The 18814-nt window shown below is 54.5% G+C and overlaps 1 protein-coding gene across 2 annotated transcripts in view; it reads left to right on the top strand.

The window, feature by feature from the left end:
* CHD5 (chromodomain helicase DNA binding protein 5) overlaps positions 1-18814 on the top strand; it is a 61158-nt gene that overhangs the window by 32536 nt on the left and 9808 nt on the right. For both annotated transcript variants that reach the window (XM_072731106.1, XM_072731105.1), the window contains exons 17-33: positions 11-132; positions 937-1110; positions 1488-1629; positions 2815-2946; positions 5115-5232; positions 6490-6614; positions 7686-7917; positions 8075-8185; positions 8542-8714; positions 9330-9504; positions 9909-10001; positions 10211-10299; positions 10589-10722; positions 11129-11273; positions 11656-11815; positions 13829-13908; positions 14162-14279. In XM_072731106.1, the coding sequence (XP_072587207.1) occupies positions 11-132; positions 937-1110; positions 1488-1629; positions 2815-2946; positions 5115-5232; positions 6490-6614; positions 7686-7917; positions 8075-8185; positions 8542-8714; positions 9330-9504; positions 9909-10001; positions 10211-10299; positions 10589-10722; positions 11129-11273; positions 11656-11815; positions 13829-13908; positions 14162-14279 (2323 nt within the window). The remainder of the gene's footprint in view (positions 1-10; positions 133-936; positions 1111-1487; positions 1630-2814; positions 2947-5114; positions 5233-6489; positions 6615-7685; positions 7918-8074; positions 8186-8541; positions 8715-9329; positions 9505-9908; positions 10002-10210; positions 10300-10588; positions 10723-11128; positions 11274-11655; positions 11816-13828; positions 13909-14161; positions 14280-18814) is intronic.

Below are 18814 nucleotides of genomic sequence, written 5' to 3'. Positions count from 1 at the left end.
CCCCTCAAAGTTCTTCAGAGTCTTAAACAGCTACAAGATCGATTACAAGCTGCTGCTGACGGGGACCCCCCTTCAAAACAACCTGGAGGAGCTCTTTCACCTGCTCAACTTCCTGACTCCAGAGAGATTCAAGTGAGCTGGGGGGCCGGGTCGGGGGGCCGGGCAAATGGGCAGCCAGGGAAGGAGCGGGAGTGTCTGATGGCGGCACCCCAGCTGCTTGCTGGAACTTGGCTTCCTCATCAGTAGAATGGGAGCGTGAGCAAGGCCTGCCCTGAATGACCTGTGCGGGAGGGGCCGCGGGGTTGGCAGGTGCTCAGGGGACATGGTGACTGTTCCTCGAGGAGAACCTGCGAGTCCTTTGGGGCTCTCCTCCTTACCCCCATGCCCAGGCTTGTTCCTTCCTCTCCATGGAAACCCAAGTGACCACATGGGTGCAGAGATGGGCACAGAACATTGGGGGTGGCATTGGATATAGGGGCAAACCTGTGGCCATTGGGAATTCTGGGGTCTCCTTCCTTGGCCTCCCTGTCTTCACTTACCTCATTTTCCGGCTCAGAATGCAGGGGCTCAGGGTAGACAGTGCTGACTTTGGAATTGGAAGGATAGATTGGAGGGCAGGCTGGACCATACAACCTTGGGCCCCCCTCAGGCTCAGTTTCCTTTTCTGTAATATGGGTAAGCGTTCTAGAGCCTTCATGTCCAGGATAGCTTTGAGGAGAGGAACATATCCTATGTAGCTGAGAGAGCAGTGCTGGGGCGTTGGGGGTGGGGGGGGCCCTGACTTAGATGGACACCTAGGGCTCCCAGGCCCAGCAGCCAACCGGCCTGCCCTATGGCCCTCTGGTCCCCCCAACCCCAGTCCTGGCTCCTTCTGCAGAGGGCTTTGGCCTGCTTCAGTCCCCTGCTCCTGGCTCTTATCCCCATTCTTTCTTGCAGCAATCTGGAGGGCTTCCTGGAGGAGTTTGCCGATATCTCCAAGGAAGACCAGATCAAGAAGCTGCATGACCTGCTAGGGCCACACATGCTGAGGCGGCTCAAGGCTGATGTCTTCAAGAACATGCCAGCCAAGACTGAGCTGATCGTTCGTGTGGAGCTGAGCCAGATGCAGAAGTGAGTGGATGTCTGGCCCATTGGGGCCCCACCACAGAGCAGTGGGCCTCATCTCCCCCTGGGCTTGTCTTCCCCCAGGTCTGACCTGACCTTCCTGCACTGCTTCCCAGGGTGGTGGGAAGGCTCTCTGGCCCCACTGAGGACTTGACTTGCTTTTTGCACACATTTCTTTGACCTGTTCAGTGGTTAGGGTTGGGGCTGCCCGAGTTCTTGCACTGTCCCCAGTAACTTGCTGGGTGACTCCAGGCCTCCCCTGGTCTCCTGTAAATTGTGCTGGCTGGAAGCCCCTGGCCTCCCTGCAGAGCAGAGTGTTCTCTCAGGGACTGTTGTGCCCTGGTGTCCAGACCGCCTCTCCTCCCCTCCTCGCCCTGCTGCAGGAAGTACTACAAGTTCATCCTCACGCGGAACTTCGAGGCACTCAACTCCAAGGGGGGTGGGAACCAGGTGTCGCTGCTCAACATCATGATGGATCTGAAGAAGTGTTGCAACCACCCCTACCTCTTCCCAGTGGCTGCTGTGGTAGGTCCCTATGGCCACCCCGTGGCCACTGTGGTAGGTACCCATGGCCACCATGGTCAGGGCATGAGGCTGCTGCCGTGTGTTCCTTTTGCCCACTGCAGTATGTATCCACGGCTGCCACAGTGCCCCTGGCTTCTGTGGCAGGCCCTCTGCCCTCCACCCTCCCCGAGTATGAAGACTTAGAGGTGACATAGGTCCTCTTTATGCCAAGTTTCTCTATTACTACCTCCATCCATTGCTCAGGCAAGCCCTCTCCTTTCCTTGCCCCTTCCTTATGACCATAAAGTAGTGGGGGATAGGGAGGCACCCCAAGGTCTCCTCCAGCCTCAGCATCAGGGGACCCCAGGTTGATCTGGTTGTGCTCAGTCACGCAGGGGGTCAGGCAGGCCTGAGTGGTGCCCCGGGTGATTGTGATATGCAGCCCTGGGTGAGAAACTAGATCCCAGCCCTGTGATCTCAGCAAAGCCAATTGTCCTTCTCTGAGCCTCGACTTTTTCCTCTCTAAAATGGGGCAATAGTACCTGCCTGAGAGTGAAGGCCAGATGCAAAAGTGCACGTGAGGTGCTCTCACAGGGAGCTTGGCATGGCTGTCCCTGTCACCACTGTCACTATTATTCTGGTTCTCACTGAAACCCTCGGCAGTTCAGGGAACTCCCAAGGGGAGCAGACAGATTCAGTGCGAGGTGTGGGGGGCTGTCCTGTGGGTGATCCGCCCTTGAGGCAACCCAGGTCACTCTCACCACTCTGGCACAACAGGGGCTTTCAGACGGATGTAGGTCCTACCCAGCTGGGGTTCAGGGTTGGCCTGGCCAGGAGGCGCCCCACGGTGACGGCAGAGACTAGGCATAATTCCTTCTGGGAAGCCGGCTTAGTTTAAGACTCTCATCTGCCTGCTTCCTGATGTCCCTGGCATCTTGGTGGAGTGCCAGTAGGGGGAGACGGAGGGCGGGCCAACACAGCTGCGCTCTGCCTGGGAACACTGTGCTGGGAGGGGACCCGTGAGATGCATGGCCTGGCTGTGAGATGCGTGGCCCGGCTGCTTCTGCTGAGCCTGGCCTGACCCTGGGCTCGGGCTTTGTGCTCAGCCCATTACTGGGCCTCTGTCCATCCCTGCGGGCCTCAGTGCAGAGCCAGAGAGGAGAGGGGATGCCTCCCCCAGTGCCCCACCTTCTGCTGTGTCTGCAGGAGGCCCCTGTCCTGCCCAATGGCTCCTACGATGGCAGCTCCCTGGTCAAGTCTTCAGGCAAGCTCATGCTGCTGCAGAAGATGCTCAAGAAGCTGCGGGACGAAGGGCATCGTGTGCTCATCTTCTCCCAGGTGAGCTGGCCCTGAGTGGCTGGCTCACCTCTCTGCCTCCCCCAGCCTCAACCACACACACTGCAGAGGCCATCCCTGCTAGCTGAGAGCACAACCCTCTGGCAGCCCCCAAGGCCTGGTGCTGTTCCCATGTGGATTGCATGTCAAAAGCCATTCTGCTGTGTCCTGGCCTGACGTGGCCAAGGAAAACGGGCTGGGTGCCAAGTTCTAGGCACCCAGGGCATGTTGGCTACAAAGGCCAGTGTTGTCCTCACCACCCACCCCTTCTGGCCTGTTCCTCTCCAGGCAGTGAGCCCGCCTTGGTGTCCAGGCTGGGACGAGCCCTAGCCCCTCACCCCTGCAGTCTGACTTGTCACAGAGGGGCAGCCTTGGGACTTGTTTGGGAGGAGCCTGCATGGGGGCGGCTCTGGGAGGCCATCTCCAGCACTTATAGCATTGCCTCTTGGGTGGTCAGAGGCACACTGTGCAGCCTCGGGGTTCTGCTGGTTTGTGGGCCCCGTTCTTTCATTCCTCTGGTTGCATTTGTGCTCCATCAGACTTTGTGCTCAGCATGGGGCCTGTCCCTGTCCTTGAAATACCCACGGTCCAGTGTGAGAGATGGAGGTAAAGAGATAGTTACTTAGTTCTGGGGTCTGTAGTGGAAGTCATAAGAATGTTTCTGTGGGGTCCTGGTGAAAATGCTCCTGTCTGGTGAGGCTGAGCCAGGCCCCTTGCTCATGGCCACAGGGTAGGATGTGTCTCCTCTGTGTATTAAATTCAACTCATAACAGCTGCTCCTGCCTGCAGTCCCCAGTCCCATCATGAGCCCACAGGAGGTCAAGGGATTTGGGGAAAGCTGACTAAGCCTGGGTCTGTGCACTGGGCTGGAGACCATCCAAATTCCTCCAGCCCCCTGCCAACATAAGACAGGATTCTGGGCTGAGGCCTCAAGGGACCAAGATAGAAGGAGCTGCAGAGGGAAAGTACCAGAGACAGAGCCTTCCCATCTGAAATGAGCCTACAAACTTCACCTCTGAAACTCATGACAAAACTGGACGTTGAGATGTCCCACAGAACAGTAAGTAGAATCCAAATGAAAGGAATCCTAGAATAGCCTGAAAAAGACTTAAGACAAACATGTTTAGGATCCTCAAAATTGATGGAGTTAATAGCCTCCCATCAATCAAAAGAAATCAGTTGAGCACAAGCAGGAAAAAATGAAACAAGAAAACTTGCACAGGAAAAGGATCTGCGTGGAACTGAAATAAAACACTTCCAGATTGGATAAGCTCTCAACCTGGTGAAGGCAATGCTGATGCATGGGACCCAGCCCTGTGGGATCTCCCCAGAATATAGCTGAGAGAGAGAGAGCGAGCGAGCTTAGGAATGAGAAGTTGCATGGAGGATCCCTGGAGAGGCTTCTGTAATCCTCTGACAGCCGCAGAAGAAGTAGAGAAAACAATGACTAAGCTGGACTCAGTTTGCATAAGGCCCCAGGCCCATCATGGGGAAATCACATCACTTCAGACTTACTACCTACAAAGGAATGATGATCAGACTGTCCTCAGACTTCTCAGCAGCAATAGGTGACAGGAGACAAGTGCAAATTTGCAGTACCCTGTGGGAGTAGATTGTTTTATATCCAGCTGAACTATCTCTCAAGAATGAAGGGAGATACACAGGGGTATGGGAGCCCAGAGGGACTGCCTTCCTCTTATAAGGGGGAGCAAAACCAGGGAAGACTTCACAGAAGAGGTGCTGTTTGAATTCCCTAGGCAGTAAGGGAGTGGGCATTCCAGGAGGAGAGTCCATGTAATTTGAGATGGCTGGGGGTATGATGGAAGCATTGAGAAATGAAGCGCAGGTGGACTGGGCACTAAATCCTGTAAGCCTGGAATGCCAGAGCAAGGAACTAGGACTTTCTTCTATGAGTTGAGGGCAGGGAGACTGCCTCATGCTCAGACCTGTGTTTCAGGCAGATGGCTGTGGGGCTGGCATGGGGTTGACTGTGGCTCCAGGGGTCGAGGTGGTTCTTCAGAGAGCCCCATGTCTGGTCTGCCTGGGTCCTGCCTGCCTCCTCACTCAGCACGCTGTTCTATCTTCCCCCAACTGTCATGGGGTCCTTGCCCACGGCCCCATGGGGTTCCCTGCTCTGTGGCAGCCCCTCAGGCATACCATGTCCCCTGCAGATGACCAAGATGCTGGACCTTCTGGAGGACTTCCTGGAGTATGAGGGCTACAAGTATGAGCGGATTGATGGTGGCATCACGGGGGGCCTCCGGCAAGAGGCGATCGACAGATTCAACGGTAGTCCTGCCTCATCCAGGGTTTTTGTTTTTGTTTTTTTTTAAGATTTTATTTATTCATGAGAGACAGAGAGAGAGAGAGAGAGGCAGAGGGAGAAGCAGGCCCCATGCAGGGAGCTGGATGTGAGACTTGATCCTGGGTCTCCAGGATCATGCCCTGAGCCAAAGGCAGACGCTCAACCACTGAGCCACCCAGGTGTCCCATCCCAGGGGTTCTTGATTGGGATCCCATGTCTGCCTTTTCTCCCAGGCTAGGCTCTTAGCCAGGCCACCCAACTGATGTTCAGATTAGCTTCCCCTCTAGTGGCTGAAGAAAGCAAACCCATCCCTAGATCCTAACAGCTGCCCCTTATTTTTCAATGCTGAAAGGAATTCCATGGAACCTCTGGGGGCTAGCTGGGGTGCTAAGGGGGCCAGGAGGTAATACCTGTTCAGGACTGAGAACCAGACAGGGAGGAAAGTACCACCTGTTACTAGATGGAGCTGACCACTGAGGGTCCGGCTGGTACCTGTGGGCTTCTGGTCCTGACACCAGATAAACACCAGTCATGAGCAGAGCAGGGCAGAAGCTGCCATCGTAAAACACAGCGGGAGGGATGATGCTGAGCACCTGCTCCCTGCGGGCTGCTTCCTGGAGTCAGGGAGGAAGAGTACACCAACATACTCCCAATCTGCTCTCTTCCTTACCTGGGAAGGAGAGGCGAGGTACCCTCGCTTGCTCTTCAGTGAAGGACACATTGGAGGGGGGAGTGGTCAGGTGACCCAGTGCCTCTTTAGGGGCAAGATTTGCAGCAAGTAATGAGCTGTTTCCCTGGGGCCTGTGGCTGTCCCCTGCTTTCCACTGTCAGAACAGAGCTGGGGCCTCACTGCCTGGATGCCCAAAGGATGAAGGACTGAGCTCTGCAGGGCTGACCTTCACCAGAGATGTTCCCCGTGTTTGCTGGCTGTTTGTAGTTTGTTCTTTGCCCATCTGGGCTTTGAGAATCAACTTCCTTCTCACTCTGGCTCCCTCCTGTTGGGTCAGGACTTGGCACACCTGGGGGCTAAGTGGGGCTCGAGTGGTGCTCTGTGCCCACCCTGGGCCCCCAGCCTCTTCCAGCGTCCCTGGCAGCTGTGGTGGTTGTTGTCCATGGTGGGGTCACAGTTCCTGGCATCCCCCTCCCCTCTCGTATCCTCGCCTGCCCTGCTCTCTGGGGCAGCCTGGTCCCTCCCTCCCCTCTCTGACCCCATGGGCACCAGCACCGCCTCTTTTCTTCAGCCCCTGGGGCGCAGCAGTTCTGCTTCCTCCTCTCCACCCGGGCGGGTGGCCTGGGCATCAACCTGGCCACAGCGGACACAGTCATCATCTACGACTCGGACTGGAATCCGCACAATGACATCCAGGTCTGTGGCCCTGACACCAGAACCCTCTCCGAGAGCCCCTTACTATCCCCTGGTTCTGTGAACTTTCCATCCCTCACCCTCAGACTATTTTGGGGTTTCATGTCCCCCAGGGTCAGCCTCATGGAGTCCCAGCCCCAACAGGGGCCCCAGGAGGTGAGTGGAGGCTTGCCCCCACAGTTCTGGCTCCCTCACTGTACAAAAGAGGAAACATCTAGAGAGGGCAGGCATCGTGTCCAAGGACACAACAATTTAATTTGTGTGCCTGATAACCCCTGGTCCGTCCCATCACTCTTAGGAGCAAGGCCATGGAAGGAGATAGGAGGGAGTCCTGGGGCCCAGGGAGAGCCAGTTTAGGAGGAAGAAAGGGAAATAGAGTTAGGAGGACAGCCTGTGGGAGAAAAGATGAAGGAGGGAGCAAAAGGGGCTGCTGAGGAAGGCTGGGAGGGTTGGGGGTAGGTAGGAGTTGTGGGAGTAGAGACATACGCTGTTGTCCCTTGGCTACCCCACCTGGGGCAGGGATGGATTCACACACATGCTGAGTACATGGGGCACACACATGCACACACACTCATGTCTCATGTGCATGAGTACCTATGTGTACCTATTCACAGTCACCTGCACAGATGGAAGTACACTAGGGTCGCATCATTACAACATGTAATGCACGGAGCCTCAGCTAGTCCTCATAGCACCTGGGACAGCTTTGCGGCCTTGCTGCCCTCCCAAGGCGGCTCTGCAGTCCCATCAGTGGCTCCCTCCAAGGGAGTTGCAGCCCCATCTCCCTATGATGGCCATCAGAGCCCCACATGGCTTCAATATATCCAGCACCTGGGCTCTACTGCCTCTGGTGTACAGCCCTGCCCACCTGCTGCCATGCCTGGTTCTACCTGTGCAGGCCCCCAGGAGACTACCCTGATGCATGCACATTTCCATGTGGTCACACAGCTGTTCCATGCAGAACATGCCCATGAGCACATGTCCATACCCCCTCTCCCCATGAGATGCCCGGCCCTGCACTCCTAGCCTAACCTTTGGCTGAGCCCCAAGCCCTGAGCTGCTGCTTGCCCCCAGGCCTTCAGCCGTGCCCACCGCATCGGACAGAACAAGAAGGTGATGATCTACCGCTTTGTGACTCGGGCCTCAGTGGAGGAGCGCATCACGCAGGTGGCCAAGCGCAAGATGATGCTCACGCACCTAGTGGTGCGGCCCGGCCTCGGCTCCAAGTCTGGCTCCATGACCAAGCAGGAGCTGGATGACATCCTCAAGTTCGGCACAGAGGAGCTCTTCAAGGACGATGTGGAGGGTGGGTGTCCAGGGTGGTTGGGGGTGTGGCCTGGCCCACCCCACCCCACAGCCTCTCTCCTCTGCTCCCTGTCTCCTGGCCAGGGTGGGCAGGGCCAGTGTGGCATCTCTGGGCACTGCCCCCGCCTGGCCCTGCAGCCCCTCTGACTGTCCTACAGGCATGATGTCTCAGGGCCAGAGGCCTGTCACGCCCATTCCTGATGTCCAGTCCTCCAAAGGGGGAGCCCTGGCTGCCAGTGCCAAGAAGAAACATGGCAGCACCCCGCCAGGTAGGGGCTAACTCAGCCTAGCTCCCAGCTCCTCCTGCACTCAGTGTGTCTGGTCCTGGAGAGAAAAGGTTTCTCCCCAGCCTGCTGCTCTCTTTCTGTGTTTTGTCACACTCCCCTGGCCGTCCCCACCGGCCCCTGCTTTGTGTAGTCACCGACTGTCCGTGGGCAGGCAGTGGGGCTGTCAGGGGGCAGGTTCCACCCTGGCTTCCCCCTGCGGCCCCTGCTGGGGGCTGAGAAGGGCCATGGTCCGGAGCCTATCCCTATGAGGTCCTTGCGAGGGATCCGGAACCCCCCCCCTGCCCCCCCCCCTGCCCCCCCCCCGTGAGTCCCTTCACTATGCACCCCATCTGCCCCAGGTGACAACAAGGACGTGGAGGACAGCAGTGTGATCCACTATGACGATGCGGCCATCTCCAAGCTGCTGGATCGAAACCAGGACGCCACGGACGACACGGAGCTGCAGAATATGAATGAGTACCTGAGCTCCTTCAAGGTGGCCCAGTACGTTGTGCGCGAGGAGGACGGCGTGGTAAGCCTGAGGCTGCGGCCTTATCCCCGCCCTGCCCCTGCCCTGCCCCTGCCCTGCCCCCCTGCCCTGCCCCCACCAACACAGCCCCGCCCCCGCCTCCGGCCCCGCCCCCGCCTGCCTCTGACCCCGCCCCCACCGCCCCGCCTTGCCCACGCCTCCCCGCCCATCTCCACCCAGCAAGCTTATCCCCCATGGAGGGCCAGCCCCTGGGTCTCTCCTGAGTGGCCTCTCCACTTCCTCCTCAAGTCCCACCGCCCTCGGTGCGGACTCTGGGTACTAATTATCATTTAGGAAACAAGGAGCCTCCTGAGGGCAGGGGTGTGGCTTATTCAATTTTGTACCCCTGTGCCTGGTGAGGCTAGGAAATACTTAATTGGTGAATGAGTGAATGAACCAATGGATGAATGAGTGAGTAGACAGCTGTGACAGGGGCAGGATGAAGGCCATTTGCGTCTGGGGTGATCACAGTGTCGTCCTCGAGTTCCCAGAGGGTGAGGTGCAGTGGAGGCAGGACCAGGCTCTTAGGAGGCAGGGGTGCCCACTGTTGGCCCCACCCCTGAGCCATGGGGCCTGCAGGTCCTGCCCTCACCGGGGCCCCTGTGTCTGTGTGTCTAGGAGGAGGTGGAGCGGGAGATCATCAAGCAGGAAGAGAACGTGGACCCTGATTACTGGGAGAAGCTGCTGCGCCACCACTATGAGCAGCAGCAGGAAGACCTGGCCCGCAATCTGGGCAAGGGCAAGCGCATTCGCAAGCAGGTCAACTACAACGATGCCTCCCAGGAGGACCAGGGTACGTGGCCCCTGCAGGCAGGAAGCCTGTGGATGCTCAGAGTAGGGGCTGCATTGGGGGACGCCAGCCAGGGTGCAGTGTGTGGGGCTTCTTGAGAAAGGGAGTTTGGAGCAGGTGTGGGCTTTTGGTAGTCCGGATGAAGTAGATGGATAGTGGTCCAGTGACTTTAGCACTCTCACGGTGTGACCTTGGGCAAGCCTTGGTTTCCCCCATCTGTAAGAGAGGGTTGATCATGGGATGATGCCTTGGGATCTGGTGCAGGGCCGGTGGGATTCAGTAAGCTCTCAGGAGGTCCCCGGGGGGCTATTTTCATGGTCACTCCCTGCTGGGCTGGAGTTTAGGGGCTTGGCACAGCCCTGGGTGTGAGGGGCTCACTCTGCACTTTCCCTCATGGTCCCTCACAGAGTGGCAGGACGAGCTCTCAGATAACCAGTCTGAATATTCCATTGGCTCTGAGGATGAGGACGAGGACTTTGAGGAAAGGCCAGAAGGGCAGAGTGAGTCTGGGACCCAGACCTATGTCCGGGAGCTGGTGGTCAGTCTGGAGTCCCTTGGGGTCCCCTGGGAGTGTCAGGATGGTCATCCATCCTTTGGAAGATGTCCTGAGGGGTCCTGCTGTCTTGGGGTGAGTTGGTGGGTGGGTTGGGATGAGGGGGTCAGGACACCCCGGGCTCCAGTGAGGTGTTGTGATGGGGCTCCTTCCCAGGTGGACGGCGACAGTCCAGGAGGCAGCTGAAAAGTGACCGGGACAAGCCCCTGCCACCTCTTCTTGCCCGTGTGGGTGGCAACATCGAGGTGGGGCCCGCCTGCACACCACTTACCCACTCCCCTTCCCCCTCCTCAGAACAGAGAGCTCATCCCTGCTACAGCTCTGGGGTATGGAGTAGGGGTGGAGGCAGGAGGGCGAGGGGCTTGCCCAAGGTCGGAGCTGTGTAGAGGTGGGGCTGGGACACACCTCTGCCCTCTGGGTCCTGCCCCAGCCAGGGGCCTCTCTTCTGGGCTCCTCCCTGCCTCCTCCCCTCCAGATGTCTTTCTTTCTATCCCTGGATTGTCTGCTCCTGCACCCCGCTCCCTGCCCACCCAGGTGCTGGGCTTCAATGCCCGGCAGCGGAAGGCCTTTCTGAACGCCATCATGCGCTGGGGCATGCCCCCCCAGGACGCCTTCAACTCCCACTGGCTGGTGCGGGACCTCCGAGGGAAGAGCGAGAAGGAGTTTAGGTAAAGGTGGTGGCCCAGGGTGTGGTTGTCTGCCCTAGAGTGGGCAGGATCCACGGGGCGAGCCACAGGGCAAGCCACGGGTCAGGATCCATGGGTCATGCTGCATGACCAGCATTTGTGCTCCCACCTCGGGCCGGCCTTCTGGAGAATCCACTGTTGTCTGAGCTCCAGACCTGGCAGGGCTCATTGTAGAAAACACTGACTAGCTCCCCCTGAGCTGGACCAGATCCAGGGCAAGGGCTGTCCTAGGAGGTGCCCTTCCCAGGAGAGGTGCCCTCTGACCTTCTATGGAGGCCTGTCCCGTAGGCCTAGCTGGGAGGCCAGTGATGGATGATGGTTCCAGCCAGGGGCTTTGCTGGGGGTCCTGCCAGCCTCTCAGAGGGTCCTTGCTGGCTTCCCATCCCAGAGCCTATGTGTCCCTCTTCATGCGGCACCTGTGTGAGCCGGGGGCTGATGGTGCAGAGACCTTCGCGGACGGTGTGCCCCGGGAGGGCCTCTCGAGGCAGCATGTGCTCACCCGCATCGGGGTCATGTCACTAGTTAGGAAGAAGGTGGGTGAGTAAGTCTTGCCCAGGCCTTTCCTGGTGGCCCCCCCTGACCCTCGTGTGCCCCCTGGGGGTCAGCGGGCAGAGGGCAAGTGCCCAGTTCAGGACTCGGAGTCAAGCTGGAGGGACGACTCTGAGCGCCTGTCTGGGTGGGGATGGGGTGCTGGTGGAGATGGCAGGTCACAGGGCAGAGGACACACAGGGAGCCGGGGCTGGGGGTGGGCCTGCCATAGAGGTTTGCGGTCAGAAGTGCATCTGGCTTGACCAGCCTTGGAGGGAGGTGGCATTCACCCCAAGCCTGGGACACCCCCTGTTCCAGCAGCACCCTGAGGCCCTTTGGTCTGAGCTGAGACCATCCCCCTCTCTCCTTCTCTGCCTCCTGCCCCAGGTTCAGGAGTTTGAGCACGTTAACGGGAAGTACAGCACCCCGGACTTGATCCCCGAGGGGCCCGAGGGCAAGAAGCCAAGCGAGGTCATCTCCTCGGACCCCAACACGCCAGTGCCTGCCAGCCCTGCCCACCTCCTGCCGGCCCCACTGGGCCTGTCAGGTCTGGGCTCCAATGACCAGGGGGGAGAGCACCTGGGTCTCGGGAGGTGGCAAGGCCCTGGGAGATCCTCCCTTCCCCCCACCAGCTTCTGCCTGCAGATCCATCTCTCTTCTCAGAGTTTTTCATTTTCTTTTTTTTTTTTTTTTTAAGATTTTATTTATTTATTCATGAGAGACACAGAGAGAAGTAGAAGGAGAAGCAGGCTCCCTGCAGGGAGACCAATGCAGGACTTAATTCTGGGACCCCAGGATCACGCCCTGAGCCAAAGGCAGACGCTTAAGCACTGAGCCACCCAGGTTCCCCGGTTTTTCTTTTTAATGGCTAATCACATACCATGACACTCAGTCTTTAAAAATCTTACTATTCAGTAGTTATTAGTATATTCACAGGATTGAATTGCATCTGATTCTAGAACGTTTTCGTCCCCCAGAGAAAAACCCATACCTGTTAGCAGTCATTCCTCATTCCTTTCCACCCTAGCCCCCGGCAACAGGCAAACCTTTGTGTCTGTGGGTTTGCTTGTTCTGGACCTTTTGCGTAGATGCAACTGCATCTGCCCTCATCCTCTAGCATGTTTAAGAGGTTTATCCATGTTGTAGGGTACGTCAGAGTTTCCTTCCTTTTAATGGCTGAATAATATTCCATTGTGTGGATGAACCATATATATATACATTTTTAAGATTTTATTTATTCATGAGAGACACAGAGAGGCAGAGACACAGGCAGAGGGAGAAGCAGGCTCCATGCAGGGAGCCCGACGTGGGACTCTATCCCGGGTCTTCAGGATCACACCCTGGGCTGAACGCAGCGCTAAACCGCTGAGCCACCCAGGCTGCCCATGAACCATATTTTTGTTTATTCATTTGTCAGCTGACAGATTTGGGGTTGTTTCTAGTTCTTGGCCAGTGGCAATAATGTGAGTGTCACTGCGAGCTGTGTGGCTGTGAACATCTGTGCTCAAGTGAGGACACATCTCTTCGTCGCATTTCTCTTGGGCCTGTAGCTAGGAATGGCGTTGCTGGATCACAGGACGTAACGTGTTGAGGAATTACCAGACTTTTTCAGTGGCCACATCATTTTACATTCTCTCCCACCACGTAGGGTGATCCCGGTTTCCCCACATCCTCACCAAACATTTGTTCTCTGACCTTTTGCTTCTAGCCATCCTAGGAGGTACAAAGTGTCTCTCTGTGGTTTTGATTTGTGTCTCTCTGACAGCTGGAGACATTGAGAATCTTTTTTCATGTGCGTCTGGGGCATTTGTATATCTTCTTTGGCGAAATGCCTTTTCAGATCCTTTCCTTTTTTTAATGGGTTATTTATCTGAGCATCTTTTTGGTGATGCATGTATTTATTTGGGCAAAGCATCTTCTTCCCTTGGATGAACCTTGGAGGCCTGGCACTGCCCTACCGATGCCCAGGTGACATATGAAGTCTGAGACACTTTGCCTCCAAGGACATGCATCCTGCTTCTGGGCACAAGTGTCCCTTTGGAGTGGACAGTACCTTTGGAGTGGACAGGCCCTATGCGAGCCCCGTTTGCTCATTTATGATGTGGGACAGGATAGCGCCCACCTCCCAGGCTTCTCTGAGTATGAGAATCACCGGCACTTGGCAGTGTGTTGAGAATCAGCTCAGTAAGAGAAGTCACATAGCTTGTCAGCCAGCCTGAAAGTGGGAACCACATCTAGCTGTTCTGGCTCCAAGGCCAGCCTCCACCCTCCTCTCCTCCCTGCTTTTAGATGGGGGCCCTGCTGAGGGTAGCCCTGTCCAATCAGCCTGTGGCTTTGGCCCCACTGGGCCCAAGGTCCTGCAAAGATCCCCATGTGTGCAGGCTTAGACTGGGATCTCTGGCTCACTTGGTTTGCCTGTCCTTTTCCTGGAGGCACCTGGCCCAAATGGAGCCTCCTGAAGGCCAGGCCCTAGCTCTCCTCTCTGGCACCCCCATTTCCTGCCCTTTACCCCCTGCCTGCTCTCGCCCACCTGTCTCACTTCTTTCCTTTGATCTTTTAGACAAAATGGAAGCCCAGCTAAGCTACATGGATGAGAAGGAGCTGGGGGTGCAGAAACCAAAGAAGCCCCCAGAAATCCAGGTATGAAAGATGCTGTTGTCTGGGCCCCTGGTGGGTGTGGGTTGGGGGTTGGGTCTGGGGACTGTCTCAGCCCTTGCTTGGTCAGCTGGAACCAGGCCTTCTGGCTCCAAGTGTGGGCCTCCAGGTCTGGGGGAGCAGGTTGGGAGCACAGATGGGAACCAGGAGAGTGGGTTCCCAACCCAGTGCCTGTCCTCTGCCCCTGCACACTGCGGAGGCCCCAGGCCCTGCAGCATCCCTAGCCTGTCCTCCCCAGGCCCTGCCAACTGCCCTGGACAGAGTGGAGGGCGAGGACAAGCATGAGAGCTCAGATGGCAAGGAGCGACTGGAGGAGACGGAGAAGGCCCCGCCATCCCCAGAGCAGCTGCCAAAAGGTGTGGCTCCCCACAGTCACTGCCACCCCTACCCCCAAACCAGTGTAGCCTCTGGCCTCAGCAGCCCGGGCTCAGAAGAGGGCTGCCAGACTACACTCCACTCTGCCTCTCCCTGACCGGGTGGTGGGCTCCATCCTAGTGTGATAGGATCCCCAGGATGAGGAGAAAGCCTGGGGCGTGGGTCTCTACAGTGGACTTTAGCATTTCCTACCATGCAGAGTTTGGGGGTTATTGGGCTTTTTTTTTATATATATAGGTTTTATTTATTTATTCATGAGAGACATAGAAAGAGATTCAGAGACAAAGACAGAGGGAGAAGCAGGCTCCACGCAGAGAGCCTGATGTGGGACTTGATCCTGTAACTCTAGGATCATGCCCTGAGCCAAAGGCAGATGCCCAACCCCTGAGCTACCCAGGCGTCCCTGAGCTGTCTTTTTATTAGTGATTTCTGTTAAACTGTGGTTGGAGCACACGAGTCTAATGATACTGTTCCTACATGATATCGATGAAATCTGCTTCCCAGCATAATATGGTGATTTTATAAATGGTCATGTGTGGTTGTAAAGAATGCCTATTCTCTCTCTGTGTGTCTCTTAAAAGATTTTATTTATTCATGAGAGACACACAGAGAGGCAGAGACATAGGCAGAGGGAGAAGCAGGCTCCCTGCAGGAAGTCTGATGTGGAACTTGATCCTGAGACCTTGGGATCATGCCCTGAACCAAAGGCAGACGTTCAACCACTGAGCCACCCAGGCATCCTAGGATTTGTTATTTTGAGTCTCAATGTAGAATTTTTGTCTTTTAGCTGGCAAGTTTGATTTCTTTATATTTATTGTAATAGCTAGGTATTTGGATTAATTTTTACTGTCTTATTTTGTGCTTTATAGTACACTTGCCTTTTTTTAAATCTTTCCTGCTGTCTCTTGGATTGATCAGACTTTGTTTATATTTCCCTTTCTCTCAATTTGAAGTTTATAGTCAATCCTATTTTATACTCTTAAGATTTTTTTTAAAAAAGATTTTATTTATTTATTTATTAGAGAGTGTATGTGTGCATGCATGTGAGAGCATGCACGAGAGAGAGACAGAGAGAGAGAGAGAGAGAGAGAGAGAGACTGAGCAGGGGTAGGGGGAGAGAGAGAAGCAGGCTTCCCACTGAGAAGGGAGCCCAATGTGGGGTTTGATCCCAGGACCCTGAGATCATGACCTGAGCTGAAGGCAGACTGAGCCCCCAGGCGCTCCTACTCTTAAGTTTTTAACATGTAACCCTCTTGGATAAGAGAAAGACTGTGGGTGGCTCTACTCACTTCTCATTTTCCATGTGCTGCTGCTCAGTGTTTTAGCTTCAACTTGTTTTCATTTTCCAGATTTGTTGTGGCACTTATTTTTAAATTTTTAATCCTTATTTAGATCTTACCATTCTTACCATTCTTAGCACTTTTATGTTTGCGTCCTTGCTCTTCATTGCTTCGTTCAATGCTTTCTTCTTAAAGTATACCCTTTTAATGGTGCTTTCAACAAATTTTGTGTGTGGAAAATTCATTGTGCATTATTTTTCCCTTTACTCTTGAAGAATAATTATCAAAGCACAAGATAGGATAGAGGGGTTTCCCTCAGCATTTTTTTTTTAAAGTAGGCTCCAGGCCCAGCATGGGACCCAACATGAGGCTTGAACTCATGATGCTGAGATCAAGACCTAGGCCTAGATCAGGAGTCTGACGCTTAACTGACTGAGCCCCCCCAGGCACCCCTTCTCTCAGCTCTTTGAAGATGTTTATTTCCCATGTATTATGGTTTCTGTTGTGCTGAGAAGGCTGCTCTCAGGGTAGTTGTTTTGTTCCTTTGTGGGAAACCTGCCTTTTCTATCTTCCCTGAAATGAAAAGACTGTTTTAAAGATATTCTGTTTATGTCTGGTCAAGCACGGTATCACTACAATGGAATTTTTATTTCTCTTGCTGTGACTAACTGTAATTCTTAAAGCTAAGTGTGATGTCTTTCACTGATTGTGAGAAAATTCTCAGTCATTCCCTCTTCGTCCCCATCCTGTTTATTTTCTCCCGGCCTTCCAATCATTCACCGATTCCTTCATTCATCCGGCACATATGTATTGAAGACCTGCTGTGTGTGGGGTACGACCCCGAGTACTGGGGCCATAAGCAATAGACCAAAATAGCCACAGCCTTTGCATGGAATTTGTATTCCAGTGGGGGAAGCAGGCGATCAGTGATAAACAGAAACATGTCTTTGTTCAACAAACTCCAAATGCAATTAAAAAAAAAAAAAAAAAAGCAAGTACCAGGTTAACCAAAGAGGGGACTGGTGTATCTTTCACATCTTTTTTTTTTTTTTTTTTTTAAGATTTTATTTATTTGCTCATGAGAGACACAGAGAGAGAGGCAGAGACACAGGCAGAGGGAGAACCATGCATGGAGCGCGATGTGGGGACGTGGGACTTGATCCCAGGTCTCCAGGATCACACCCTGAGCTGAAGGCAGTGCTAAACCGCTGAGCCACCTGGGCTACCCTCTTTCACATCTTTTCTTTCTTTTTAGCCTATCTCCCTGCAAGGCTTTCTTTCTTTCTTTCTTTCTTTCTTTTTTTTTTAAGATTTTATTTATTTATTCGAGAGAGAGGGAGAGAGTGAGCAAGCACAAGCATGAGTAAGGTGGGGAGGGGCAGAGGGAGAAGGAGAAGCAGACTCTCCGCTGAGCACAGAGCCTGACATGGGGCTCAATCCCAGGACCCTGAGATCATGACCTGAGCCAAAGTCAGACGCTTCACTGACTGAGCCACCCAGGGACCCCTCTGCAAGGCTTTTTGAGTCATCTTTAGATCTAGCTTCTGCTTCTTTCTTTATACTGTTTTGTTTTTTCCTACTACCCATTTGTGTTATATATATTCTATGGCAGCAAAACAAATCATTATAATCTGTTCTTTTTTTAAAAAAATTTTTATTTATTTATTCATGAGAGACATAAGCAGGCTCCTCACAAGGAGCCCAATGTGGGACTCGATCCCAGGACCCCAGGATGATGCCCTGAGCCACTGGCAGAAGCTCAACCACTGAGCCACTCAGGTGTCCCTGTAACCTCAGTCTTTTGTTTTTTTTAAAGATTTATTTATTCAGAGAGAGAAAGAGAGGCAGAGACATAGGCAGAGGGAGAAGCAGGCTCCACGCAGGAAGCCCAACATGGGACTCGATCCCAGGGCTCCAGGATCACACCCCAAGCTGCAGGCGGCGCTAAACCGCTGCGCCGCCGGGGCTGCCCTGTAACCTCAGCTCTTAAAACAACACCCATTTACGAGCTCACGGTTTGGTGGGTCAGAAGTCTGGCTCGGCTTGGGTGGGTTCTCTGCTGAGGGTCTCAAAAGACTAATGTTAAGGCATTGGCTCCGGTGGCGGAGTTCTCCCCTGGCAGCTCAGGGAAAAATCTGTTTCCCAGCCAGTTCTTGCTGGCTGACTTCCACTCCTTGGGGTGGGGTAACCGAGGGCCCATTTCCTTGCTGCTGTCGGATGGGGCTTGTTCTTAGCACCTAGAAGCTGCCCACATTCCTTGCCCACTTGGTCTTCAGGCTTCAAGCCAGCAGTTGTGTGCCAAATACCCTTGATGTTTCGAAACTCTGATGTCCTTTTCTGTGACTGGTTGGAAAAAGTCTGTTTTTCAAGGGCTGGTGTGATGAGGTCAGGCCCACTCACATGATCTCCCTCTTTGAAGTCCCCTGTGTCCTATCCCACACCCCACTCCAGGGCCCGGAAGTCTTGGAGGACATCTCAGATTTCTGCAGTGAAAATGTTTAAAATGTTAATGATTGTGTATTTTATTTCTAGAAGTTTTAGGTGGCTTTTTCTAATTTTTCTTTTTTCGTGAACTTATGGATTCTCTCATCTTTCTTCTCTCTCTCTCTCTCTCTCTGGTGGATGGATAAATGGTTTCTGAAGTTTGGTTGGGTACATCTTCATGGGATTGTTTTATACACGGGAACCCATGTCACCTGAGTAGCAGGAATGTCCTGCTCCGTTTCCAGAAGCCCCGGCCCCTGTGGTCTCGCTAGTGGTCTGGCTGGTCTGGGACCAGTCTTTATGGGACTCTCTCTGTTGGGGCAGCACAATTCAGATTCCATGGTCCGCATGGACTCTGCATGGGGTTTGGGCTCCTTATTGGAGACTTTCTGCCCCTGGATTCTGTGCAGGAGCCAGGCTTCCTCAGCTCAGCCATGAGGCATTGGATGGAAGTTTCTCTCTTTCACTGAGCACCTGGCATCTGGAGGGTGTTGTTGGAGGGTGTTGGATTCTGGTTCTCTGGTCTTCGGGGCTTGCAGTCTCATCCTCCCTGTCTGGGTGTCAAGACACAGCCCCCCCCCCCCCCCCCCGCCCAGGCTTCTTCCTGGCATCTGCTCCCCACCTTCTCTTTATGGCATCGACAATTTCCTTTTCTCCTTGTGAGCTCACTGTGTATTTTTCCAAGGTGATAGGTTTTGCCTGACATTTCTGGGTGTTTGTAAGAGGGTTTTGATTTAATGAAGTCCTGCTGT

The sequence above is a fragment of the Vulpes vulpes genome, chromosome 12 (genome assembly GCF_048418805.1).
Source record: "Vulpes vulpes isolate BD-2025 chromosome 12, VulVul3, whole genome shotgun sequence".
Classification (NCBI taxonomy): Eukaryota; Metazoa; Chordata; class Mammalia; order Carnivora; family Canidae; genus Vulpes; species Vulpes vulpes.
This window is presented reverse-complemented; position numbering and strand designations above follow the sequence as displayed.